This window comes from Ruditapes philippinarum, unplaced genomic scaffold, assembly GCF_026571515.1.
Source record: "Ruditapes philippinarum isolate M1 unplaced genomic scaffold, ASM2657151v2 ctg4078_1_1_1_1, whole genome shotgun sequence".
NCBI lineage: Eukaryota > Metazoa > Mollusca > Bivalvia > Venerida > Veneridae > Ruditapes > Ruditapes philippinarum.
This window is the reverse complement of record NW_026861023.1, coordinates 1-27,901: the sequence shown is the minus strand read 5'-3', so window position 1 is coordinate 27,901 and position 27,901 is coordinate 1. Positions and strand designations below refer to the sequence as shown.

General features: G+C 31.8%; 2 protein-coding genes across 3 annotated transcripts in view; one reads left to right on the top strand and one right to left on the bottom strand.

Annotated features, from left to right (window-relative positions):
• The window catches only part of LOC132714272 (UDP-xylose and UDP-N-acetylglucosamine transporter-like), a 29,142-nt gene extending 28,959 nt beyond the window's left edge, over window positions 1–183 (bottom strand). The window contains exon 1 of one of the 2 annotated variants that reach the window (XM_060697103.1): window positions 132–183. The gene's annotated coding sequence lies outside the window, so the exon portion shown is untranslated. Of the gene's footprint in view, window positions 1–100 lie in introns of both variants that reach the window. The other variant, XM_060697101.1, reaches the window with a different exon arrangement.
• Window positions 129–26,203, top strand: LOC132714271 (ectopic P granules protein 5 homolog). The gene is made up of 20 exons (XM_060697099.1): window positions 129–258; window positions 4,234–4,809; window positions 5,113–5,328; window positions 5,540–5,707; window positions 6,247–6,407; window positions 6,886–6,968; window positions 9,722–9,861; window positions 10,215–10,426; window positions 10,900–10,999; window positions 11,221–11,344; window positions 12,062–12,218; window positions 12,463–12,609; window positions 13,208–13,362; window positions 22,386–22,537; window positions 22,957–23,097; window positions 23,628–23,792; window positions 24,102–24,224; window positions 24,624–24,871; window positions 25,169–25,309; window positions 26,033–26,203. The coding sequence occupies exons 1-20, from the start codon at window positions 223–225 to the stop codon at window positions 26,163–26,165; spliced, it is 3,378 nt and encodes a 1,125-aa protein (XP_060553082.1). The 5' UTR covers window positions 129–222; the 3' UTR covers window positions 26,166–26,203.
• Window positions 26,204–27,901: the final 1,698 nt, after the last annotated feature.

Here is a 27,901-nt window from a genome sequence, read left to right as displayed (position 1 = left end):
AAATAAAAGAATCTAAAAATGTAAGCTGTTAAAAGAATAAATAAACCCATAGTAGTAGAAATTATGTCTATCAAAGTATAAAATTGTTAAGATCACATACCAATTATCCCGTAATTTAATAAATGTTTTACCTCTTGACTCAGAATGACAAATATTACAACGTGTAAATTGCACGCTCGTGCTCTAAATTTGGAACTTGGTCATGTGACATAAACAAAGAAAATGGCAGAGGCTGTTCGTGTGAAACGCAAAAGCAAGGTAACTGTATATGTATCATCCTATGCGATGCTTGAATTTATATATCTGGTCTTAAAGAACTGAAAATAGCTAACATTAGCAAATTATTTACAAAATGTGTTGTCATCACCTGGTTTTAGACAGCTGTTCTTAGCCTTATTTTCAGTGGGTCAATTTCCAAAAATAATTTATCTGTTTACAGATCTTTATTTTTCAGCCATGGATTTACTTTTGACATAGAATTAAAATCACTAAGTAATATCTTTTAGTTGTTTTTAAAGAATAAGCATAAAAAGATGAAACTAGAAGTTTGAAAAAAGAAAAAGAAATTTAGCCTACTTTCAGTTTTAAACAGCTGATTAATGTCAGTCTCAACTCTCATGATGTAGACCAAAGAGACAAAGCGGACTGTGTGACTGGGCAGATCATACCAAGGCAGACAGAAATTTAATAGACGAGATTAGGCGGACCATGCATTAATGTGAAATCCAATATTTTTATATCAAAATTTTTGTTTATCATATAGATTTAGCTAAATGTTCATAAACTCATATCGTAAAATAGGAGCCTACTGGAAGATGATATTGACTTGTCATCTATGTCTATAAAAACTCTATTCTGTTTTTGATTCAGTTGCGATAAAAAGGTAATTATTTTGCCTGTAATTTATCATGAATTGTTCCACATACTTGAAACAGTCAAATTTTACATACATGTATTTTAGGAAAAAATGATAATAAACTGGCAGTGTCCCATTTTGGGGAAATGTATTTTTGCAAAACTTGACATTAGGATTGATGGTAAAGGTTTTCAGATTGTCAATTTGAATGGGAACCATATGAGACAGGAAACCAGAAAAACTGTTCCCCGTTCACAGTGCTTCAATAAATTAAAATAATAGTGCAGGTTACCAGCTGGTACTGATTCTTGGCGTGCTCCAAATATAGTAGGACAGAGATTTACCAAAATAACGTCTGATGAAGAGCAGGCAAACTTATTACAAACAATTTTTGAGCAGGTCCTTTTCTACAGACCACCTTGGTACAGCCCATCCTGTCTCATAGTCCTCCCAATCCTACAACCAGGGTGGTAGGGTATCTACATGTATGGGGGGGAAAGAGATTCTAATTGTAAACAGTTTTAGAAAAAAGAAACGTTTAGTAAGTAGTCTTAGGAATATTTAGATAATCTACAGCTCGAGGGATGGCCATGGCTAGCCCTACGAATTGTGCACAAGGGGCTTTTTTATTATAACGACAGTTCTAAGACCAACATCTGTACAATATCAGTTTGTTAAATCAGTCTGTCATGCAGTCGAAATATTGAGAAAAGTGTATTCTTCTATGTAAATTGCAACCAGACAAATGTGAATCCTGAGTTTCTGTTGTAGGAGATTTGAGGGAGTGGGTCATGTGATTGTCAGTTATGCTAAAGGTCTAACATTAAGCATGCTTGATTCAACAGGCTGCTCTTTTTTGGAAATTTTTGATTTCGTCTATATGTGTATTGGTGTGGGGAGACCATACTTCAGAACAACGTTAAAACTGCTTTCTAATTAATATCTGATAAGCTGTGAAGTTGTGAACTTAGTGGGTTTCGATTTGATAACCATGTTGTTCTACATTCCTCCCTTGTTTATTTAGTTTGATATAGATAAGCAAGAAACAGGAGGGGTCCTAAGATTTAGCCATGGAGGATACTAGGATTATCATTAGGTCATAGCTGTCATTAAAGATAACTGAATTGACTACAGTTCGTAATCTAGAAAGCTTTTAACCCACTGGAAAGTTTGACCTCAGATTTCGTACACATGCATTTTCAATCAGCAGTACTTACTTATCGGAATGCCTCTTTTGAAATCAAATATAATGGTCAGATCTACTTCATATTTCTCTTAGACCGAGGTGACTAAGTCATTTACCAGTACCTCCACAACTTATTTGTTAACTAATTACCTTTTTTCCTTGAAGTCATGTTAGAAATGGCAGAGAATGTAATATGGTTGGTGAAGTGTTTAACAGTTGAAGAGGAAACTATGTGTTTCATAACCTTACATGAACACATGATAATGAAATAGGCTATAGAATTAATGTAAATGTACAGTGAGAAACATGTGTCTCATGATTAATTATAATTTGGATTATCAAAATTATTTATATTTATCCTCCAAGGGTCTGATTTGAACTATTGCACCAGTCCTTTCATTCTATTTAAATGTGCAGTATACAATATTGATTGCACAAATGCTGATTAAATATAATATTATACTGACACCTTATAAATTTATTGTTATGTAACTGAAAAGAAAACTGGGTAAAGAAATCTCCGGTCATTCTGCTGTTATTATTGTTGACTTGAGGAAATTTCCGAAAAACCTGACATTGATATTCTGAGGGTCCAATTTTTGAGTCCAGGTCAGGCTGTACATATTTTTCACTGTGAGACATTTGGCACTGTATAAGGAGCCATGATTATACATGTAGTCACATGTACCCATTTGAAAATTGAGGACAAAGTTCTATACAGTAAGGGAGTATGACTGTCATAACATAGAACTGGTCACTGTAAATTGGGGAGACATAGGCTGAAAGGTATTCTGATGAACCATGTTCAAGGCGCGATATTTTTAAAGCTCCCCTATAATCATTAATGAAAAGTTCTATATCATGACACACAGCCTAATTACTGATAGTTTCATTATTTTACTATTAGACAAGTTAACATAATTCCTAAAGGTGCATGTACTTTAAAAAAGTGTGTTTTATTGACAGTAGTCACTGAATGATAGGTTCTAACAAGTTGTGTTCATAATTTCTCCCTAATTTGGAAGAAAATGTTTATATCATGATGCGGTGTAATATGTTAGTTGATAGGACTGTGCAATAGTAATCTAAACATCTTTTGCTCAAGCCCTGCTCTGTGTTACTTTATCCTATAAAATGACTACACAGTCACATCATACTTGATAGACATATCTATGTTTTGTACTGAAAAGCAGTCAAGGGGAAATTATTTCTTTATTTGCAGAAGTATATGAGGTGTTATATAATTAACAAGAATGATAAATGATTATACTTTCCTCATTTTATCAAACAGCCTTGAACATTTGAATAGATACAAAAAAGTTATAAACACAGGTGAACTTAGAATAGTTTAAATATTGCAACATTGCTTTTATGATGCTAATTCCTTTAGTGAATCAAACATGTTTAGGTTGCTTTTTAATGTCTTTAAGGTCATCAGATGTAAAGAACATTTTATTTCTATATATGCAAATACAGTGTATTATATGAAGCTAGATAAATGGCTTATCAAAAAAATGTTTTCACATCCAGTTATTTTATAGTCAACATTACAGTAAACTTTCTCATTCCTTGTTAAACTCTCCAGAATTGTATTTTATTATATTATCTTATATTACACTATTTTATATTATATTACATTAACTTATATATCATATTATATTATTGTAAAGAAAGTAAGTCAGCACACACATACATCATACATGTATATCGGTATACATATTTATGTTATAAATAACTATCTAATAACTCAGTAAATTTTGATTGATTGATATGTTATTCTACATTGCTGTTGGAAGTTCTGGAGATGAAACTAATCTTATTGTATTAATCATGTATTCTATAGTGACAAAATGGATGCAATATTCTATTGATCAGTAAGATATCATCTATGATGTTACTGTTTTAGCAATCACTGTGGAAACTGAATGTATTTATCTGTTTCTTTTATATTGACAATTTCATATGGTAAAAAAACTATTTGTATTTTCTTACAGTATGTAATTTTGAGTTATTTTAAGAAACATTTATTTCTCAGTTTAATACATTCAATACTAATTCCAAACTTGCAAAAAATCATAGGTATATTTCTTTATCTTTTCATTGCCAGATACAATAAAATATTGGTTCAAGTTGTTTTGGATTATTCTATGATAAATATGCAATACTTATTTATAAGTATAAAATATTACAGGAGAAGAAGAAACAAGACGAGACTACCCTTGACCCAGATGATGATCTCACAGAAGGAATTCCTGATATTGATGGCCTAGAAAACCTGCTAGCAGAGCAAACAGGTAGTAAAGAAAAAGACAATGATATAAAAACAGTGGAAAAGGATGATGCAAGTAAGAGTACAAATGCAGAGATTAAAACCGCAGATAAAAAAGACAATGTTGATAATGATATTAAAGAAGAAGGAGACAAAGTTGTGCAAACTGAAGTAAAGGAAACAGCTGAAACTGATCATGAAGCTACAGACAGTGCACAAGAACAAACTGAGGAAAAACCAACTGAAAACATTGTTGAGAATAGAACAGATTTAAGATTTGAAGAAGATACTAGCAAAAACATAGACAATGAAGCAGTTACAAAACCAGAGGAAGCTGTTTCAAAACCAAAGGAAGACATTGGCACACCTGTAGATTTTGAAGTGGAGAATGAGTTAGTTGGATATAAAGTTGATGAAGTACCTGTACATCTGCCTCAACAACATCTCTATCCTGACCTATCAGAGCAGCTGCAACAGTTTATCAAAGAAAATGAACTGGTAACATTTTTTTTCTAATCAGTGTGGGTTTTAAAGCCATATATACTTCAATATAATTTCTTCTGTATTTTTGGTTAAGCAAGTGATATGAATTGTAATGGCATAATGAATATAAGATGAACATTTAGAACATATATCTTAATGTGTTATATTTGTTTCAAGTCAATGATATAGAATACTTATAACATTTATGGTATGACTCATGTTAACTAGTTGTAATACATGTATATTTAAGATTGGGTTTGACCTTTGTCATGCTTAATTGTAATATTGTTATTTTTCTGTATTTATTGTAACCTTCAGACCACATCACAGACAATGGACAATGTTCCTGTTGTTGAAGTACAAAGTTCAGCTCCCATGGAGGAGGACATTCGTCCAAGAGAAGCTGAGCAAAGGCCACAACCTAAGGTTGAAAGAAGGAAAGAGTTGCAGCCCTTGACACCAGAACAGCTTACATCTTTATATTATAATCCAAGACTGGAAAATAATACTGCTTACATTGATAGATTTGTACAGGTAAATATATAATACCAATTCAAATTTGAATAAACTTCATATGCTATCATTATATCAATGTATAATTAAATAATTATTCTTGCTGATATGACCATACATTCAGTGTTGTTAAGGTTACTGATTTGAAAGAATATTTTATATAGAATGTCCCCAATTAGAAGTGACTCCCATATATCTGACACTGATTTGAACATTGTTGTTGTTGTTGTAGATGGAGATGAAGAGAGAAAACCATGAGTTTTATGAGATTTTAATGAGTTATCAGAGAGCACGTAAACATTTACTGCAGTGTGAGGCAGCCTTAAATACTTACGAGGAAAGTTATAGACAATCACAAGGTGAAATTTGGATAACAGAGACAAAATCACAAACTGTTAAAGTAAGAAATATTTCATTTCTGAGTCAGTGAAATCCATAAAATATATCCTTAGTCAGGTGATATATTGACATTGAAATACTGTTTTGCCCATCGCTCTCCTTTAGTAAGAGGGCAACATTTATATCATGGTTTGTTGGTTGGGAACAATTTAGACAATTCATTTCAGATATTTCACCTCTTAACATTTATGTAACTTGTCAATGGAGAAAGAAGATACTAACCTTTAATCTGCTTGCTACAAAAGATTCAATCCATGACACCAGTGCTGACAGCTGACCAATACCTGCCTGCACATCCATGCTGTCTGATCATGGTCTCGACTGTTTACTATTCAGTTAGTAACAATTTCGTAAATTATACTATAAATAATAAATGGTTTCAGTCAGATTGAAGGAAGCATAACTTTATTATGATAGAGGTTAATTTTTGAAGAATGGTGATAAATACACACACAGAATCTTGAACTGCTGTATGTTTTGTAATGTTATTTGTGTTGTTAGTATGCTTGTTTTATAACGTTTTTGGTGTGACTTTTGTAGGGTGTTTGTGGGGACCAAGTTAATTGTGTTGGAATGCATAGCTACAATCAGGTAAAACTGGACTATAATGCCCTGTCTAGGATGACCTTGAACTTGAAGAACATACAAGATCAGATACACAATGAACTAGCTCTTCATTCATACTCCTCTCAACTTTCAAAGTATGTACACACAAACATTTTTTGTATTTCCAATGGAAAAAAGCTATTCTTTTAAAAATGTGTGTGATTTGATAATTTATATAATGTATAAGAGTGATTTTGAGACAGATAAGATCACAAAATGTCCATACAGATATAGATTAGGGTGTTAAGAGATTAAGAGTACTGTTACCATTCTGTTCATTGTCCAAAATTTATATTTTGACACCATACTTGATTTGATGGCTTTTTGAGATGCAGTAATATAGTTGGTTTATGTGCTTGAACTTTAGAATTCAAAGTCAGTGACTAGTCATTTTCTTTGAGTATCAATATTTTAACATTTATTGATAAGAGTTATTAAATTGACAAAAGCTTAACACTTAATTGATCATTTGATAAAAAAAGAAGTATCTGTATTTTTTATATGGATGAAATATTAATTTGAATATTTATAAAGCAAGAAAACTGATATTATAAAGTTGATTTTAAATTTCAGATTACAAGTGGAATCTTATATTCACAATTTGTTTGTTACTTCACCAGTTCTCAGAGATATTCCAAAAAATCTACCTGTAATAGGTAAACATTTTGATCTAAAATTTAAAGCCATTTATGCTCACTGCTGTCTAGATATATTTACTACAGATTTAAATGATTTTGTTTATCTTATACATACATTACAGCAGCGAGTGATATTCTTCTAGGAATATTTTACTTTGAAAGATTTGTTTCTCAGTCAGGTGTTTTGCAAACTGTAATGAAAATCTGTTAGTTTGTTGAGCTTTTTTTATATATTAGAGTATCAGTAGAGTGTGCTTGACTTAAGTGTCTCTATCTACAATCTGTACTACATTATATAGAGAGGAAGCAATGAGTTCTTTGTTAAGCTAAGTCTTAGCTGCTTTATTCTTCTAATTAATTGATCTCCCATGCCTTATTAACACTATTATATGGTGCTGTATCTAGCCACATAATGCTGACACTTAGCTGGCCAGTTATACAGATGAGTGCCAAACAAGGACGATAAAGTTACCATATTTACTAATTGTCAGTTGTTCTTTTCCACAGCCTTGTTGACAATGAAAACTGTTTCCTCCTGTAACTGCTGTAACTGTACCTAATTTAAGTCTTCAAAACCTGTCTCAAAAAGTTAAAATTTGATCAGACCATTTTCCTGTCTATGACAGATTGCTAATGTCAAGTTAATAACATATTACTAATGTCAAGTTATTAACATATTGCTTATGTCAAGTTAATAACATATTACTAATGTCAAGTTAATAACATATTACCAATGTCAAGTTAATAACATATTGCTTATGTCAATGAATAATAACATATTGCTAATGTCAAGTTAATAACATATTACTAATGTCAAGTTAATAACATATTGCTTATGTCAATGAATAATAATATATTGCTTATGTCAAGTTAATAACATATTACTAATGTCAAGTTAATAACATATTACCAATGTCAAGTTAATAACATATTACCAATGTCAAGTTAATAACATATTGCTTATGTCAATGAATAATAACATATTGCTAATGTCAAGTTAATAACATATTACTTATGTCAAGTTAATAACATATTGCTTATGTCAATGAATAATAATATATTGCTTATGTCAAGTTAATAACATATTACTAATGTCAAGTTAATAACATATTACCAATGTCAAGTTAATAACATATTACCAATGTCAAGTTAATAACATATTGCTTATGTCAATGAATAATAACATATTGCTAATGTCAAGTTAATAACATATTACTAATGTCAAGTTAATAACATATTGCTTATGTCAAGTTAATAACATATTACTAATGTCAAGTTAATAACATATTTTCAATGTCAAGTTAATAACATATTGCTTATGTCAATGAATAATAACATATTGCTAATGTCAAGTTAATAACATATTGCTTATGTCAATGAATAATAACATATTGCTAATGTCAAGTTAATAACATATTACTAATGTCAAGTTAATAACATATTGCTTATGTCAAGTTAATAACATATTACTAATGTCAAGTTAATAACATATTTTCAATGTCAAGTTAATAACATATTGCTTATGTCAATGAATAATAACATATTGCTAATGTCAAGTTAATAACATATTGCTTATGTCAATGAATAATAACATATTGCTAATGTCAAGTTAATAACATATTACTAATGTCAAGTTAATAACATATTGCTTATGTCAATGAATAATAATATATTGATTATGTCAAGTTAATAACATATTACTAATGTCAAGTTAATAACATATTACCAATGTCAAGTTAATAACATATTGCTGATGTCAAGTTAATAACATATTGCTGATGTCAATGAATAATAACATATTGCTAATGTCAAGTTTATAACATATTACTAATATCAAGTTAAAAACATATTGCTTATGTCAATGAATGATAATATATTGCTTATGTCAAGTTAATAACATATTACTAATGTCAAGTTAATAACATATTACCAATGTCAAGTTAATAACATATTGCTTATGTCAATGAATAATAATATATTGCTAATGTAAAGTTAATAACATATTGCTTATGTCAATGAATAATAATATATTGCTTAAGTCAAGTTAATAACATATTACTAATGTCAAGTTTATAACATATTGCTTATGTCAATGAATAATAACATATTACTAATGTCAAGTTAATAACATATTGCTTATGTCAATGAATAATAACATATTACTAATGTCAAGTTAATAGCATATTGCTTATGTCAAGTTGATAACATCTTGCCAATGTCAAGTTTATAACATATTACTAATGTCAAGTTAATAACATATTGCTTTTGTCAATGAATAATAACATATTACTAATGTCAAGTTAATAACATATTTCTAATTTCATGTTAATAACATATTGCTTATGTCAATGAATAATAATATATTGCTAATGTCAAGTTAATAACATATTGCCAATGTCAAGTTAATAACATATTGCTTATGTCAATGAATAATAACATATTGCTTATGTCAATGAATAATAACATATTGCTAATGTCAAGTTAATAACATATTGCCAATGTCAAGTTGATAACATATTGCTAATGTCAAGTTGATAACCTATATTCAGACATTTGTTTTGAGTTTATAGCATTATAAAGGAAGTTCAAAGTTCCCTAACTAATAGAAAACAAAGCTTTAAACTGGTACATTCAGTGTTAAATGTTGACTAGAGAAAATGAAACAATAAAAATATGAATAATATCTAAACTAATCATAGAATATCAATATTTATATAAAAAATTGTATATATCAACAATTATATTACCATGGATATGTATATGTTTTGTAGCATGTGAGAGACAGAATCCTAATGCTGTACATCAGGTACAGAAACTACTGGACTGTTTGTCTATATTGTTTACATTCCATCGTCTTCCTATAGATGATATAGAAATGTTGGAAAATTTACAACAATGGACTGAAAGAATGGTATGTTTGTATAGTTAATTCTCTTTTCTCTTAAGTGATGATTCTCCTTTGTTCTTGGAAAAACAATTAGAGATGAAAAGCTATATAAAGCAGAAAATATGTTCCTGTTCAGTTCTTAACTGTCTGCAAAAGACAACAGAGAAATGGTCATTCTTTCAAATACCAATTATAACTTAGAAATAGATAGTTTGGTGGCATAACTACAAACCCATATTCTTATAACCAGGGTACTCTGTTAGTCAAGAAAATCCATTTAGCATGTTTTTTTTCTATCTATTGCAGAAGAATATTAAGAATATGAAGACATAAACAACAATTTTATATATTCATGCAAACTCTGAATTGAATTTTAGGTTGCGGCATTGTTGCGTGTAGGAACATTTGAAGATCACCTGTACATATTAAACCAGATAATGAGATGTCCATCAGGGATAGGATCATGGGCCTCTCATTTTGTACAGACTCCACCAATACCAACAAATGAAGATTACTCACCTCTGGTATTTGGAAATGTTTACCTTGATCATATCATTACAGGATTGTCCACAGTGTTAATTCCTACCAGGTTTGTGCTTTTGTTATCCATAAAGTTTGGTTTGATTTTAAAGTATAATTATTGGGGTGTTAGCGCTTAACCTACTGAATCTCTTAAATCCACTTGACCAGCTAACTGGACTTGATCAATTTTTGGGGATAACATGATGGAAATTTAATTCATGAAGCTGGTTGGACCACACAGATGTGCGTACTGGCCTAGTTCTATATTTGTTGTAAAAGCTAATCACTTTGCATGGTAAAGGTTAAGTAGGAGATCATGCTGTTCTTGCATGATCTTTTTTAATTAATTTTAAGTAAGGATTAGTAATGTTAAAAAGATAGACATTTTTTTATCAGTAAAAGAAACCTTCTTGTAAAACCCTAAATGATGATGAAGATTGAAAGATAAATCTTTCCAGTAATTTGAAATTTGTTTATCTTGATTTTATTTGTTATATAACAGTTACAATCTTCACAAATGATTTTTATGAACATTTTCAGTTACCGTAGTGAATTTATGTGTAAGATGCAGAAAATGTTGACAACAGGAAAGGATAACAAAAATCTATCGTGGGTTATGGTAGATTCTGATGGGGAAGAGGTTAGTTCTAGTTTCTACACACCCTCGTACAAATCAGATAGCCTTGTGTTTCGATGCTCTTTCTTTTACTTATTTTATGTAAAGTATTAAAAATTTGATTTAAACAAAAGTCTGCATTCATTGATTAAATTATAGTAGCTATGACAGTTTAGCATTTTGAAGCTTTGCTCATGTACATTATGTTGTTTTTTAAGGAAATTTAAGTATTTATTTGTTTTAAGGATGAAGATCCCCAGAGTTCTTGGGTATATCTACATGAAAATGATGTAGTGGCTATCCTCAAACAACTCCCATTGGCTGCTATATTTAGACACATATTCTTTATCGTCCAATCACAAACTGGAGGTAAGTTTTATATGTGGACAGTGTTTATTAATTGAAGTGTACATGTATTAATGTCAGTGATTGATATTACAGATAAAGTAAGATAACTTTGTATTGTCAGAGGGTACTTTTTATGTAATTTTTATCTGCATCATTGATACACATCATTGGAAGAAAGAAGATTGATGTCTAGTCATTCACTATGAAATTGTAGAAGCTAACTCTGAGCCTTCTAGAACCTAATTTGGTTATCCTTTATCACCAGGATGTAGCCCAGTCAGCCTGCACATCCTATAAACTTGATGCAGGGGCTACCGGTAATTCATTACTCAAAGTCAGCAGTTTATAGAACAACATTCCATTAAAGAAATACACGCAGTCCAATATTTAATATTCTAAGTGTAGTGTAAACATAACCATATTAACCTTATTAAAGAAAACTTTTGTCTTCCATAGGTAATGCTAGAGTCTATATCTAGAACTTTGGGTCTTTTAAGAAACTAAGAATTTTGTAGAAAATAATTTTATTTCATTATGGAATGTTCCTTTTATGTGCCAAATGTGGCATCTATTTACGTTGACATCTGTTTGGTAGTAATACGTGATTTTCTTTGTTATTTATCGTATCAATTGATGAAGCTTATAAAAGCGAAACAAGTTTTGATAATAAAGTGAGAATCAAACCCATCAATTTTGATACTTGATAGAGTTCTTACATTAGTTAAATATTTGTTTCAGAGACATACGAGTATGATATAAAGAAGACAACAGAGTCTACCATGTATCGTGTATTTGCTTTCTGTACATGTCTAATACGGATATTAGGAAATGGGTTGAGAACATACAGTATGGCACGGTATAGACAACTAAACAAAAGGCTTGGCAGATTGATCAGGTTACTTTATATTATTGTTTGTTGGTATTAAAATTCTCTAGTTTTGTAGTTGAACTTTTGAAAAACAATTTAACTTTGTTAATAAAAAATGCTGACAACATTCATTTGTGATTGAAATAAAGTGAAATATGTACAGAAGCTTCCAAATAACATCATAATTGCTGGAAGTAATTTTATTTTAAGTTGAATGCAGAGGATGAACCAAATACTAACCACTTATAAATAAGTACTTGATATATTTCAGACAATGTGTACAGTTTGTATCGGACCATTGGGAGAATTTTAGCGAGGCTAATCAGGGGATAATGCCAGTACAGGCACTACAGAAACTTCAGGTGGAATATGATGCTTTCTTTATGAGAGCTGTCAACTTCATCCACATGTCACAAAGGTTTGTTCTTTATGTCCTCTTAACCTGAGAAGATTGGTAATTGTATAGCAATCAGAAGTTTGAATGAAATAAAAATTATCCAGAAGATTGGAGAAAAATAAATTCAGTCAAAACATTTCTTTAACCACACTGTTTTGCAAAAAAATGAGCAATGTCTAAGTTAAAGACAAGACATATTATAAAACCAAATGGCCCAAATAAGTACTAATAAATTCCCACAGTAAAATCTAAAGTGTACTTACCTTCTTAATGATAAACACAACTTGTGACAGGTTTATAGAAAGAAGCTTTTTTACTTCAATGTTGAAGGTTAAACTTCACAATTTGAATAAAAACAATTGTATAAGTTGAGCACCGGTATCTTGGTAGAGGCTTTTAAAGAGATGATATAAATATCTACTTTCCTGGCATCATTGTAGTTATAAAAATATATATATATTATATATATATATATAAATAAATATAAAACATATTTTATATATTTCAAAATCAGAAAATTCTACTTAGTTGCCTACTTTTATTGAATAGGAAAGTAGAAAAAAAGAATTCATTGAGAGCCTATAATCTTTAATACAGTGTCAGATTGTTTATTTTACAGGTTAGGGTCATGGCAGTTTATAGCAGACATGCCATTTGGAAGGATTTCTAAGGAAACAATGTGGAAAATTCTCTGGCTTCTACACCAAGGTCATGGCCGCTCCTTTGAAATTCATGAAATACCGTCAGCCCAGGAATGCATTAACTTTGTCAAAGGTAAGATTATGATCAACGTTTAATTTTGTGGACATAAGAGGTTATTTCATACTCAAATGAAAATAAATGTTATGAAACTTTTTCAAATCTAGATTTATTGACTACTAGAACTTTTAAATTTTCTTTTTCCTGTCACTGTTTAATTTCTAGACAAGTTTTGAAGCATAATGTTATTATTGATCAATATTGTAAAATTTTCCAAAAATTATTTGTCAAATTTTAGTGCACAACAAATTAGTTTGTTTTTGAGTGTTGACATTCATTATATTACAGAGTTTATACTTGCAAACGGTAAATGTTCATCTACAGTAAAGTACCAATTAGTATACAACTCAATTTATAATTATCACATGACTATGGACTTTGTTCACATATTTTACCATTTACCATGTTAGTGGTTGCAAGCACTATGTGACTTATTTCCAAAGTTATATACACTATTCATCTTGCTTAGATTGGAACATAAGTACAAAAAGTGTTGCTTTGCATCTCATATAAAACATTAGTTAGAACTTCTTAATGGTTGAATTGCCGTTTATTCTCAATGGTTGAATCACTGATTGTTCTTAATGGTTTAATCACTGATTGTTCTTAATGGTTGAATCACTGATTATTCTTAATGGTTAAATCACTGATTGTTCTTAACCTTTTCCCTTATATAGACGTGTTTTGACGGCTTTTTGTCCCCCCCACCCTTTTTTGAGGCCTCAAACAGTGAAAAAATGCCCTATTTATGCCCCAAGCACTGTTTTTCATTTGAGAAATGTTGTTAAAAAAAGTGACCCCTTTTTTGGCACTGCCCCCCCCCCCCCCCATCCAAATGTTACATCAGGGGTTGCCAGAAGGGGGCACATCCCCTTCTGTTTGGGGGATTTGAAGTGGGGCGGTAGTCCCCCTCATTGCCAAGAAAATTTTGGACATGTGACGGGCTAAAAATAGCCTCAGGTCATTTTTAGGGTAACAAGTAACCGACGCTGAAAAGCCTTTTACTCAATTCATTGAGAAGTTGCAGCACTTTGAAATCAGTTTTGATAAAAAAAACAATGCTAAATAGTGATTTTTGGCAATAACCCCCCCCCCCCGGTTGCCATGGTAACAAGAAATTTACGATTGAGCATGCTGTTAAAGAGGCTATGGTCAACATTTGTGCCAACATTTGTGCCAAGTTTCATCAGTATTGAAGCATTTTTCATAGTTTCATAGCATTTTTCATAGTTTCATAGCAGTTTGAACTTGTTACAGGAGGCTTTTCAATGAAAACGGCCATTTTTCGCAAAATGCTCATGGGGTAAAGGTTAAAAGTTGAATAACTGATTGGTACTTGACTAAACATAAACTCATATCTGATTCAATGTATTTTAGTTGTTGAAATTATATTTTCTCCAATAAATTTGTTCTATTTTTATGCTCCCCGAAAAATTTCGGGGGAGCATATAGTCGGCGCTTTGTCCGTCTGTCCGTCTGTCCGTCCGTCCGTCTGTCCGTCCGTCCGTCTGTCCGTCTGTCCGTCCGTTGTCTTGTCCGGAGCATAACTTGAAAACCCTTGGAGATAATTTGTTGAAACTTCATACAGTGGTAGAGGGCATCAAGGGGGAGTGCAGTGTCAAAGAACCATAACTCTATTTTGCCCGGTTTTTGAATTATCTCCCCTTATAGAAAAATCTTGTCCGGGGCATAACTCTAAAACTATAAGAGATATCAACATGAAACTTTGTAGGTGAATAGATCTCAATGGGTAGATGTGCAGTGCACAAGAACAATAACTCTTTTCATCCTAATTTTGGAGTTATTGCCCTTTGTTAATTTTAATACTTAGAACTTTGTCCGGAACATAACTTGAAAACCCTTGGAGATAATTTGTTTAAACTTCATACAGTGGTAGAGGGCATCAAGGGGGAGTGCAGTGTCAAAGAACCATAACTCTATTTTGCCCGGTTTTTGAATTATCTCCCCTTAAAAAAAAATCTTGTCCGGGGCATAACTCTAAAACTATAAGAGATATCAACATGAAACTTTGTAGGTTAATAGATCTCAATGGGTAGATGTGCAGTGCATAAGAACAATAACTCTTTTTGTACTAATTTTGGAGTTATTGCCCTTTGTTTATTTTAATACTTTGAAATTGAACTTTGTCAGGAATATAACTTTAAAACCCTTGGATATAATTTGTTGAAACTTCATACAGTGGTAGAGGGCATTGATGGGGAGTGCAGTGTCAAAGAACCATAACTCTGTTTTGCCTGGTTTTTTAATTATCTCCCCTTATAGAAAATTCTCGTCCGGGGCATAACTCTAAAACTATAAGAGATATCAACATGAAACATTGTAGGTAAATAGATCTCATTGAGTAGAGGTGCAGTGCAAAAGAACCATAACTCTGTTAAGCCTTATTTTTGAATAATCTCCCCTTTTAGAAAAATCTTCTCCAGGACATAGCTGTAAAACTATAAGAGATATCAACATGAAACTTTGTAGGTAGATAAATCTCAATGGGTAGATGTGCAGTGCACAAGAATCATAACTCTACCTTGCCTAATTCTGGAGTTATTGCCCTTTGTTTATTTTTACTTTTTGAATTGTCCAAGACATAACTCGGAAATCATAAGAGATATCATCAAGAAACTTTGTAGGTTGATAGATCACAGTGATTAGAAGTTCAGTGCAAAGAACTGTAACTCTGCCTTGCCTAATTTTGGAATTATTGCACTTTGAACTTTTTCCACAGACATAACTCTGAAACTACAAGAGGTGTACTTTCCTGTGTCCAAAACCTATTCGGGGAGCATCACCCGGCTCAAACCGGGCTCTTGTTTAAATTCTTTGGTACATTTAATCTATTTATCGTCACCAACTTGTCATTAAATACTATCCTGTTATATCAATGTATCATACTCTCCCTGTGAAAAAGCTTAATACAAAACTTCAACCATTAGGTAGGTTATTATTGCATCAAGTCAACATTAATTCCATTTAATCAGTGGAGTGATAGCACGGAGAGTGATAGCACCGCTCTAGACAAATTGAATTTCATCAGTGCTGATTAACTAACATTAACCTGTACTTTATCATTAAAGTGAATCTGTGTGTTTTTAGCTCACCTGTCACAAAGTGACAGGTTGAGCTTTTGTGATCGCTTTTCGTCCGGTGTCCGTCCGTCCGTCGTCCGTCCGTAAACTTTTACTTTAAATGACATCTCCTCATAAACCACTAAGCCAATTTCATCCACACTTCACAGGAATGTTCCTTTGGTGGTCACCTTTAAAAATTGTTCAAAGAATTTAATTCCATGCAGAACTCTGGTTGCCATGGCAACCAAAAGAAAAAACTTTAAATATCTTCATTTAAAAAACCGAAAGAGCTAGAGCTTAGATATTTGGCATGAAACATCTTCTAGTGAGTGTCTACCAAGATTGTTCAAATAAAGCCCTGGGGTCAAAATTGGCCCCGCCCCAGGGGGTCATTGATTTTCCCTATATGCATATAGTAAAAACTTAAAAAATCTTCTTTTAAAGAACCCAAAGAACTAGAGCTAAGATATTTAGCATGAAACATCTTCTAATGAGTGTCTACCAAGTTTGTTCAAATAAAAGCCCTGGGGTCAAAATTGGCCCCGCCCCAGGGGGTCATTGATTTTCCCTTTATGCATATAGTAAAAACTTAAAAAATCTCCTTTTAAAGAACCCAAAGAGCTAGAGCTTAGATATTTGGCATGAAACATCTTCTAGTGAGTGTCTACCAAGATTGTTCAAATAAAAGCCCTGGGGTCAAAATTGGCCCCGCCCCAGAGTGTCATTGATTTTCCCTATATGCATATAGTAGAAACTTAAAAAATCTTTTTTTAAAGAACCCAAAGAGCTAGAGCTAAGATATTTAGCATAAAACATATTCTAATGAGTGTCTACCAAGTTTGTTCAAATAAAAGCCCTGGGGTCAAAATTGGCCTCGCCCCAGGGGGTCATTGATTTTCCCTATATGCATATAGTAAAAATTTAAAAATCTTCTTTTAAAGAACTCATGGAGCTAGAGCTAAGATATTTAGCATGAAACATGTTCTAATGGTTGTCTACCAAGTTTGTTCAAATAAAAGCCCTGGGGTCAAAATTGCCCCGCCCCAGGGGGTCATTGATTTTCCCTATATGTATATAGTAAAAACTTAAAAAATCTTCTTTTAAAGAACCAAAAGAGCTAGAGCTAAGATATTTAGCATGAAACATGTTCTAATGGGTGTCTACCAAGTTTGTTCAAATAAAAGCCCTGGGGTCAAAATTGGCTCCGCCCCAGGGGGTCATTGATTTTCCCTATATGTATATAGTAAAAACTTAAAAAATCTTCTTTAAAAGAACTCAAAGAGCTAGAGCTAAGATATTTAGCATGAAACATGTTCTAATGGTTGTCTACCAAGTTTGTTCAAATAAAAGCCCTGTGGTCAAAATTGGCCCGCGCCAGGGGGTCATTGATTTTCCCTATATGTATATAGTAAAAACTTAAAAAATCTTCTTTTAAAGAACTCAAAGAGCTAGAGCTAAGATATTTAGCATGAAACATGTTCTAATGGGTGTCTACCAAGTTTGTTCAAATAAAAGCCTTGGGGTCAAAATTGGCCCCGCCCCAGGGGGTCATTGATTTTCCCTATATGTACATGTATATAGTAAAAACTTAAAAAATCTTCTTTTAAAGAACTCAAAGAGCTAGAGCTAAGATATTTAGCATGAAACATGTTCTAATGGGTGTCTACCAAGTTTGTTCAAATAAGAGCCCTGGGGTCAAAATTGGCCCCGTACCGGGGGTCATTGATTTTCCTTATATATGTGTATATCAAAAACTACAAAAAAGTATTCTTTGAAAAAACCTAAATAGCTAGAGTTAAGATATTAAGCATGAAACATCTTCTAGTGAGTGTCTACAAAGTTTGTTCAAATAAAAGCCCTGGGGTCAAAATTGGCCCTGCCCTAGGGGTCATTGATTTTCCTGATATGTGTATAGGAAAAACTTAATAAACATCTTTGAAAAAACCCAAATAGCTAGAGTTTAGATATTAAGCATGAAACATGTTCTAGTAAGTGTCTACAAAGTTTGTTCAAATAAAAGCCCTGGGGTCAAAACTGGCCCCGCCCCAGGGGTGTCATTGTTTTTAACTATATGTGTATAGTAAAAACTTAAAAAAATCTTCTTTAAAAAAACACAATGAGCTAGAGCTTAGATGTTTAGCATGAAACATCTTCTTATGGGTGTCTACCAAGTTTGTTCAAATAAAAGCCCTTGGTTAAAATTGGCCCTGCCGGGGGTAGGGGAGGGCAGATCATTGTTTTTCACTATAAGTGTGTACATCATGAAACGTCTTCTTATAAGTGTCTTCCAAGTTTGTTCAAATAAAAGCCCTGGGGTTTAAACTGGCCCCGCTCCGGGGGCCTACATACAGGTGAGCGACCTTAGGGCCATCATGGCCCTCTTGTTTTCTTCTAACTTTCATAATTTTGCTGAGATTTAATTAATTTGCTTACTTTTATTTAATAAGTAACTGCTGCCCTTGATTTTATGATGAAATAGATTTTTAGAAAAGGAACTTTTCATGACTTTAATAAAGAAGTATCAAATTCATTAGTGGTAACAAGTTTTTTTTATTACAACAGTTTATATATAATCTATAGATGGGAATGTAGCATTTATTCTAGTAATATAGATTTTACATAATTTAAGCAATGATTTAGAATTACATATGACTGATTATGTTTCATTTTTACACACACGAACAGAGCTTCTAAATCAATGTTTAATGTATGTTGATACAAATCAGATTGTTTAATACATGATGTAGTAGAAAGGGTTTTAAGACTGAAAACTTGTGAGATTTTTGTGCCCCCACTTTAGTGGGGGGGTCATTTAGATTTACCCTTGTCAGTCCTTCCATGTCCTTCCGTCTGTTCTTTTTTATGTCGCACGTAGCTCAAAAGTATTTGACCTAGAGTCATGAAACTTTGCAGTAATGTTGATCAGCATGTGTAGTTGTGCAGTGTGGATTTATTTAGTATTTTTAGTGTTATTGCCTTTTACTTAGTAAAAATTTGCAATTTTTAACTTGTGTCGCATGTAACTCAAAAAGTATTTGAACTAGAGTCATAAAACTTTACAGGAATGTTGATCAGCATGTGTAGTTGTGCACCTGGGTATTTTCGTGTTGATATTTTTAGTGTTTTCAGAGTTAATGCCCTTGACTTAGTAAAATTTTGCAATTTTCAACATGCGTCGCACGTAACTCAAACAGTATTTGAACTTGAGTCATAAAACTTTACAGGAATGTTGATCAGCATGTGTAGTTGTGCACTTTGGTATTTTCATATGGATTTATTTTGTATTTTTAGCAGGGATGGCAACGAGTAACCGGTTAACCGAGTACTCGGTCGAACGTCCGAATATCGGTTATCAAAATTGATATTCGATTACTCGGAAAAAATATTTAATTTCTACTTTTTTTGCGATTTAAAAAGATTAGTTCGGAAATTCGTATATGTATAAATACTTGTAAAATGCAATCAAAACATCCTTGTAGAGGTGTGAAAATGATATTGTAAATTTAACGAGGCGATCAGCAGTTTGACACGCGTATGGGAATGAACACAGTCCTGTGTCGTTTATGCATTCGGTCGTCTTATCTTATGATATTTAATCACCTTTAAATATTAGACAGTTTGTAGTCGAAACTTATTTATTATAAAAAACGTAAATAGATATGGACTATTATGTTGTAGCTTTGTATTTTGCTACGAGCAGCGGTGGAAAAATTGATATCTCGCGAGACCGAAGGTCGAGCGAAATATCAATTTTCCAACATTGCGAGTAGAAAAATGCATAGGCTCTAAAAGCTACTGCAACATAATTTTCCTTTTATTATATACCTTTTCGTCTGAATTATAAATGATTTTCATTATACTACACTTCTATAAAAAATTTCAGAAAATGAAGTGTAGCTGTCAAGAAATAAATTTATGACCGAGGGATGAATACGTAATTTTTGCAAAAGCGGCCACGCCTTTTGTAATTTTGGTTTCCGTTTTCAAATGCTACGTTTATACACAGCTAAGATCGGAACCAACGTCAAAAATAGTCTGGCAGGTACCGCATTTGTCACTAACATAATATGGAATTTTCTATCCGTTGAAGCATATTTGCGCTTCAAGTTCATCCTGTATTTTAGGGAGAAAAATTTGTAGGTATATAATTAATGCTGTCATTGACATTTCTTATGTTTATATTTATATATGTATTTCTTGCAGTTCTATTTATAGTTACGAATTCTATGAATTAAAATAGAAAACGAAAGTAGCATGCAGGGAGTGTTCATATTGTGTGATAAAACTTTAAATATCATTGGAAATCATCCGAGTAACCGAGTACTCGATCGGAACAATGACCGAGTACTCGAGTATTGATTTTGGTATTCGTTGCCATCCCTAATTTTTAGAGTTATTGCCCTTGACTTAGTAAATATTTGCAATTTTCAACTTGGGTTGTACGTAACTCAAAAAGTATTTGACCTAGAGTTATGAAACCTTACAGGAATGTTGCTCAGCATGTGAAGTTGTGCACCTGGAGTTTCACTTGTGGATTTATTCTGTTTTGTTAGAGTTATTGCTCTTGACTTAGTAAAAATTTGCAATTTTCAACTTGTGTCACACATAGCTCAAAAAGTATTTGACCTAGGGTCATGAAACTTAAAGAAATGTTGATCAGCATATAAAGTTGTGCACCTGGGTATTTTCGTGTGAATTTATTTAGTATTTGCAGAATTTTTGTCCTTGACTTAGTAAAAATTTGCTATTTTCAACTTGTGTCACACGTAGCTCAAAAACTTTTTGACATAGGGTCATAAAACTTTATAGGAATGTTGATCAGCATGTGAAGTTGTGCACCTGGGGTCTTGCTTGTGAATTTATATGTTTTGTCAGAGTAACTGCTCTTGACTTAGTGAAAATTTGCAATTTTCAATTTGTGTCGTGCGTAGCTCAAAGTGAATTTAACCTAGAGTCATGAAACTTAATAGGAATGTTGGTTATCATGTGTAGTTGTGCATTTTGGGTTTGGCTTGTCGATTTATCCATAATTTGGTTATTATCTTGACTTAGTAAAAACCGTTTCATTATGTTGTGTTATTTGTTCCTTGAGTGCTTGAGTTAGAATCAACCAACTTTACAGGAATAATGATCAACATCACTGTGAAGCTATGCACCTGGGACTTTGCAAGTTGAATTTTTTTCAGTTTTGTTAAGAGTTATTGCCCTTGACTTTCAATACCAGTAGTATAAATTTGCAATTTTCAACTTGTCCATGCTTGCACAAAAAGAAATTGACCTGTAGGCCTGAAAGTTTACAAGAATGTTGGTCAGCATGTATACTTATGCACCTTGGGGTTCGCTTATGGATTTATATCAGTATTTGTAAAGGTCTTGCCCTTTACTTAGTAAAAGATTTTTAGTTTTCAACTTGTTGCACATATAGACCAAAAATTATTTGACCTAGAGTCATAAGATTGACAAAACATTGGAGTGTGGGGGCACCCGTGTCCTATTGACAAATTTCTAGTTTATTCTTAACTAGTAAGAATTTTTTAGAAAAAAAAAAGACACATCTAAAGTCTATTTTGTTTTATTCACTTGCACTGTTTATATGGCATTCCTTAAAGTTGTTAAGACCCTTCAATATATCTCTTTTATACAGACCTTCCATAATTCACTTACAAGTCTCTTTTACTTACCTTTCAAATTAAAACTAAACAAAAAAAATCTTCACTTCAATTTTAACATCTTTTCATAAAACACACAGTAGGAACAATAGATTGTCAATTTTATCTTCAAGTCGACATTATAACAAATTGGTGCACATGTTTTCATGATTATAATTGGTATCTAAGTTCAATGTTAATTCAGTCTATATAGTTTCCTTCTACATACATATTTCTGTGTTTGTCTAAGTATTTTCATTTAAATATTATTTATATTATTTGTAATATTTCCTATTTGATTTGACAGATGCATCTTGTAGTAGCCAGTTATCTGACATATTACAGAGGGTACCAGCCTCCGAGGGCATTTACCTCCTAAATACCATGACAAACATGACAGAAAGTTGTTCCTCAGCTGATATCACCTTTATAGAAACAGTTACCATGTCAGTGTTTGAGGTGAGATGTATACAACATCTTTTTTTGTTTCCTGTGGAATAAACTTGTTATTGTGCAATGAAACAATGGGTTTCATAGCTGTGTAGAGTATTTTAGTATGTGGACGTTAGCCAGGATTTTATGTGATGATTTGATTGATAACATATAAATGTTTTATGCCACTGGTCTTCCATCATTGGATAGAATGATGTATTTACATGTCACGAAGATTGATATAGGTACTAGTCTGTAACTGTTTTTACTTGGCCTCTCCATAAAAAAAGTTTTGACTGTAAGTTAGATTTAGTTTAAAGATGATGCTTAAAATGAGTTTCAGTGGCATGCATGTTCTTTAGCAATTCAATAATATTTTTCAGAAAGAACTGAAAATATAATTATATTGGTAAATTCTGTATTTTATGAGTTAAGATTTATTCTAGGTGTCATACATCTGTCCAGAAACTAGGGATGTATGTTCTAAGATGGGGAGAGAATTACTATCGGCAGTCATCACATGTCATCCATTTATGTTATCTGTATTAACACAGAGGGTACATGAATACATGGACAAACTTGGACAGGTATCAGCTTTTACCACTTGTTGCATATTTATTTGACTATCATATTTCTCTATTACTTTCTGACCTTTATCTTTGATCATTTGCTTAATTGACTTGCTATATATGTACAAATGTTTTTGTTTATATTTGATTTACAACAAGCACTGCAAAAAACAAAAACAAAAACCATGCATTATTATATTATCATGCATGAAAAATGAATAGCTTTTTCCATTCTAACATGCTTATGAAAAAGAGAATTGATAAAAATATGTTGAACTACATTTAGTGAAAAAGTAATTTTTCTGATGTCATTTTGGTTTATTGACATCATATGTGACATCATAGGACATGTAAGTATTCTTTTTTAAGCTGTGCATATATTGTGTAATAATATATCTGTTTGATAGCGGAATAGTGTAAAGCATGTTAGAATCAGATATATTTAAGATTTAATTACATGAAACAAGCATGCACAACATATGTTTGACAGAAAGAATACAGTAAATTAATTATGCTTGTTTATGTAACATCATACTGTTAAATTTCAGATGGGTTTATACCTGTATAAAGGAATCAACATGGAGACGTGGTTACCTACAGATTCTGACCTGGGAATTTTACGTCAGTGGCTACTCAACACTGCCCTTGGCTCACCAGCTAATCTTATTGCACAGGAAATCCTGAGTAATATCAACTGGGGACACTCATCTAGGGTTTGTAGATACTGTCAATACAGAAAATTATATCCCCATGAAGTGAATGAAAAATGATTCCACAATTTGTTTGAGTATTCTTGTGACAAAATTATTTATCAAAGACTGTTTTCATATACAAACTTTATGTAAATAGTTTTTCTCGGTGATATCGTTTTGCTGAAACTTCCCTGCAATATGTAGATTTTAAATATCTATGTGACAGGGAGATAGGTTAATATTTCCATGTATAAAATGTTTAGATATTTATATTATAAGGAAATAGGTTAATAAGTCCATGGATAAAATGTTTAAATATGTACTTTACAGGGCGATAGATTAATGGTTCCATGGAGGGTACATAAACAGGTGGCTGTTCTTGTTGTAGAAGCATATCAACAGTTTATCTTTGGTAAAAACCTGGGCTCAATGATAATGGAGGGTGTCAAACAGGTATCTTATTTTCTTACAGTTTTTGACAGTATTTGATATTTTCATGAAGACAGTTGAGCATTTTATCTCTGTAAAATTATTTAATTGTTTGCAGTTTGTGATACTTTTGTTATTACAATTTTATCAATTCAAAATATGAGAAACAAAGTATAATTCATTACAGTCATTAGTTACTTCATCAGAGGTTTTCGTTGCAGTGATTTTGTTTAGAGATAAAAGATAATATCTGTACATTTCATATTATTCCAAATTTCATCTTTTTATGTTTGATGAGTCAAATACAATATACTTTGAATATATACTACAGTAGATAATTATTAACTAACTGTTTCCAGAATGAACTTTAATTTCTTTATTTCATGTTTTGCATGTATTTATGTACATGTTGGTTTGATGTAGGTATCAGCAGCAGTACAGCAATACATGACATTAGAACAAGAGTTTAATACATGGTGCTGGGACTTGTTGTTGAAATTATCCTTACATAGAGGTAGTCTACCACAACATGATCGTAGACTAGAGACTAGCCTCGGTGATACACCTGATGTTAATAGTGATGATACATTACTGCCTCTGTGTAAAGGCATCAAAGAGAAAAACCCAACAGCTTGTTATGTTACACTCATGCTCACTAGATATGGACATAGGTACAATTTTAAAATGTTTGTTACTTCATTTTAACAGTTATTTTCATGATAGTTTATATACTGTATTACTTTTGTTCTGAAGGTACTGTAACCCCTTTCCTATTTTCTGCTTGGTGCAAGTTTTTAGTATTGCTTTTATTGTAATTTCCTTTTGTTCGTTCATTCACAGGTCTGAGATATAATGTTTGCTTATCAGGTAGAACATTTCAAACTGTCTCTAAAATATAGAATTATATATCACAACCTATCAAAAAAGATATCAGTATTCACATGTTAACATGATATATTTACATTCAGTATTGGAGAGATTATATCGGAAGGTGTGGCACTTCTACAAGTATTGACAGAGGCAGGTTTATTCAAGCCAGCTATCAGTGTCATATATTACCTCCTCCCCTTGTTTGTTGACTGTCAGAAATCTATCATAGACAGTGTCAGGTATGTATAGACAATATGTAACACAATTTATCATAACTTGTATATATTTATTGATCTGTTTTGTATACAAGTAGGCATTAAATGGTGTCATATATTTTTTCTGATGATCAGTGAGCTTGTACTTATTAGAACAACCTATTTCTATTTGAAGGAAGAGTAAGCATTAAAAATGAATTCTCACAAAATGAAAAATGTGAAAAATCTTACAATACATGTATTGTTTTGCATACAAAATGATGCACCTGACTTGGTTATTTGACCAGTATACCAGTACAGTCTGGCCAGTGTTCATGTTGATATAGTGTTGACCAGATGATTTTTGTATTGGCTGTTTTGTTTATAAATACATATGTCAGCTTAATTTTGAAGAAAGCTTAAACTTTATTTGAACCAACCTTGAGTTGACATCCTAGAACTGATTAGTACATGATCGTGATCCCAGTAGGGCTTGATCCAATGAGACAGGCACCTTAACAACTAGGCCACTGCTCCTTTTATATGTATACATTTCGTGGGCGTTTGAGTTCTGTGTTCTTATAATACTTAAATTATCATTGAATATTTCATGCAAATTTAATTCCATTACAATGTATTCATAACATAGGTGTACATTTCTATATTCATATGATAAATTGTAATGTGTCAAACAGTATAACATGATTTTAGTATACATTGCCAAGTAATGTACAATGAAATATTTAGCTTGCTTATTTTGCATTTCAGGTTTCAAGGGATGTTACTGTCTATTCTACAAGCAGATGACTCATATTTTCGTGTTGCAAAAGGTCTGTTGTCATATGAGTTTCCGGGACCAATCACAAACCTCTTCATTTCCATGATACAGGTATGTCACTGAACATAATATAATTATGTTTCTGTAATTTTCTATAAGAAGATTTTTGTATTGTAAGGAGATTCATGCTTTTTAATTAAGCAGTCATTCTGTATCGTTTTATTTCTATATATATGGGAAAAACTGTTTCTCATTTTGGGTTGTATGTTTATGTAGGTAAAAACTTTGCATTGGGTTAGGAAAAATTAATTCCATATTTTGAAACTCTTGGACTGATCAATGAAAAAAAAGAAAGATACGTAAATGGTTTAAAACCCTTTAAAATTTTTAAAGTCTGCAAAGGGTATAATTTTTTGATGAAAGAAAAAGTTATTAGTCAGCTTTTCTTTTGGGTTTTTCACAGTTTTTTATTTTGGGATATTTATAATTTTTTAAGGCCCAATTTAAAAATTCTAGAACTTTAAAACTGGGATTATTATAAATGTTATATAAATATGATTAAAATTTTATTTTTAGAAATCCCGATTGGGGGGAGGCCTATTTAAACTTCTAGAGACTATGACGTTAACCATTTGGGGGTTTTTGGGGCCCGGGCTTTTTTTCCCGAAAATATCAAAATTGGGGTTTAATGACAAGTAAATTTTTATTTCACTATTTTTCTGAAAATTTATTTTTTTTTTACAAATTTTGCAAAAAATTTTTAAAATCATTTTCCCTACCATTTTTTATGTTTATTATGGGGTTTCCTTTTTTTTTTAAAAATTTCCCATTTAACTTTGGGAAAGGGAAAAGGGGAAAAGATTTATCCATTAAAACGAAATTTTTCTTTGGGGGTCTATTAAGTTTCCAAAAGCTTTTTATACAATCATACTTTTGTTTTTGGTTTGGGATTTAAATATTTAAATTTTTGCTGTAAGGGTAAATGTATTTTTCCCCCTGAATTTGATTGGGCTTTATGTAAGGGATTTTTTGTATATTTACCAGTAAACTTTTTGTTTTGTACTGGGGTGAGTTGATTTAAAGCAGCTTTTACTTTTCCAGCCTGCCATTAAACACCTACAAGAAGGGTTTTTTCAAAAAAAAGTTTCAGGGTAAACTTTACTTTAAAATTTTTGGTAGTAAATTGGGTGAATAAACATTTTTGTAAATTTAAACACGTTCCCGTCTTTGAATCCCGAAGTTTTGGGTTTTTTTTTGATTTTTTTTGTATAAAAACATTTTTTTTCATTCATTGGTTTAACTAAAATCAAATATGTTTTGGGGACTTTTATGCTCTGTGATTAAATGATGGAAGGAAACAGGGACAATTTGTATTTTATTTGTATTTTTAATTTGTCATAATACTTTCTGGTTGTTGGTCAATTTAAAGAAATTATGACCATTTTCAGTTGATATTTCTGCTTTGACAGGAAATGTTAGCTGAGAAAAGATGGGAAAAAAGGGTAAATTCTGATTGATTTTAGGGATTATTCTTCATATTTATATTATGTTCAAAATTGTACGCATTTGTTAGTCTTGTGTTAGACTGGTTAGTTATCATTTTTTTTCACAACTTTCCATAGTTTCCCTGCAGTCTTTTATTTTTTGAGGTGGGGGGGGGGGGGGGAGGGTTATGGGGGAGGTTGGGTTTCAGTAATGTGTAGATTGGAAAGGGTTAAAGCAATAGTTGGTCAATAAAAGGTGTAATTTCAATGGCAGGAATAATTTGCAGAATTTTTGGCGGCCATCTTGGGCGGCCATCTTGTATTTCTTGATTATCCGACCATTTGCGGGTTAAAAACGAAATACCGTTTTGTATT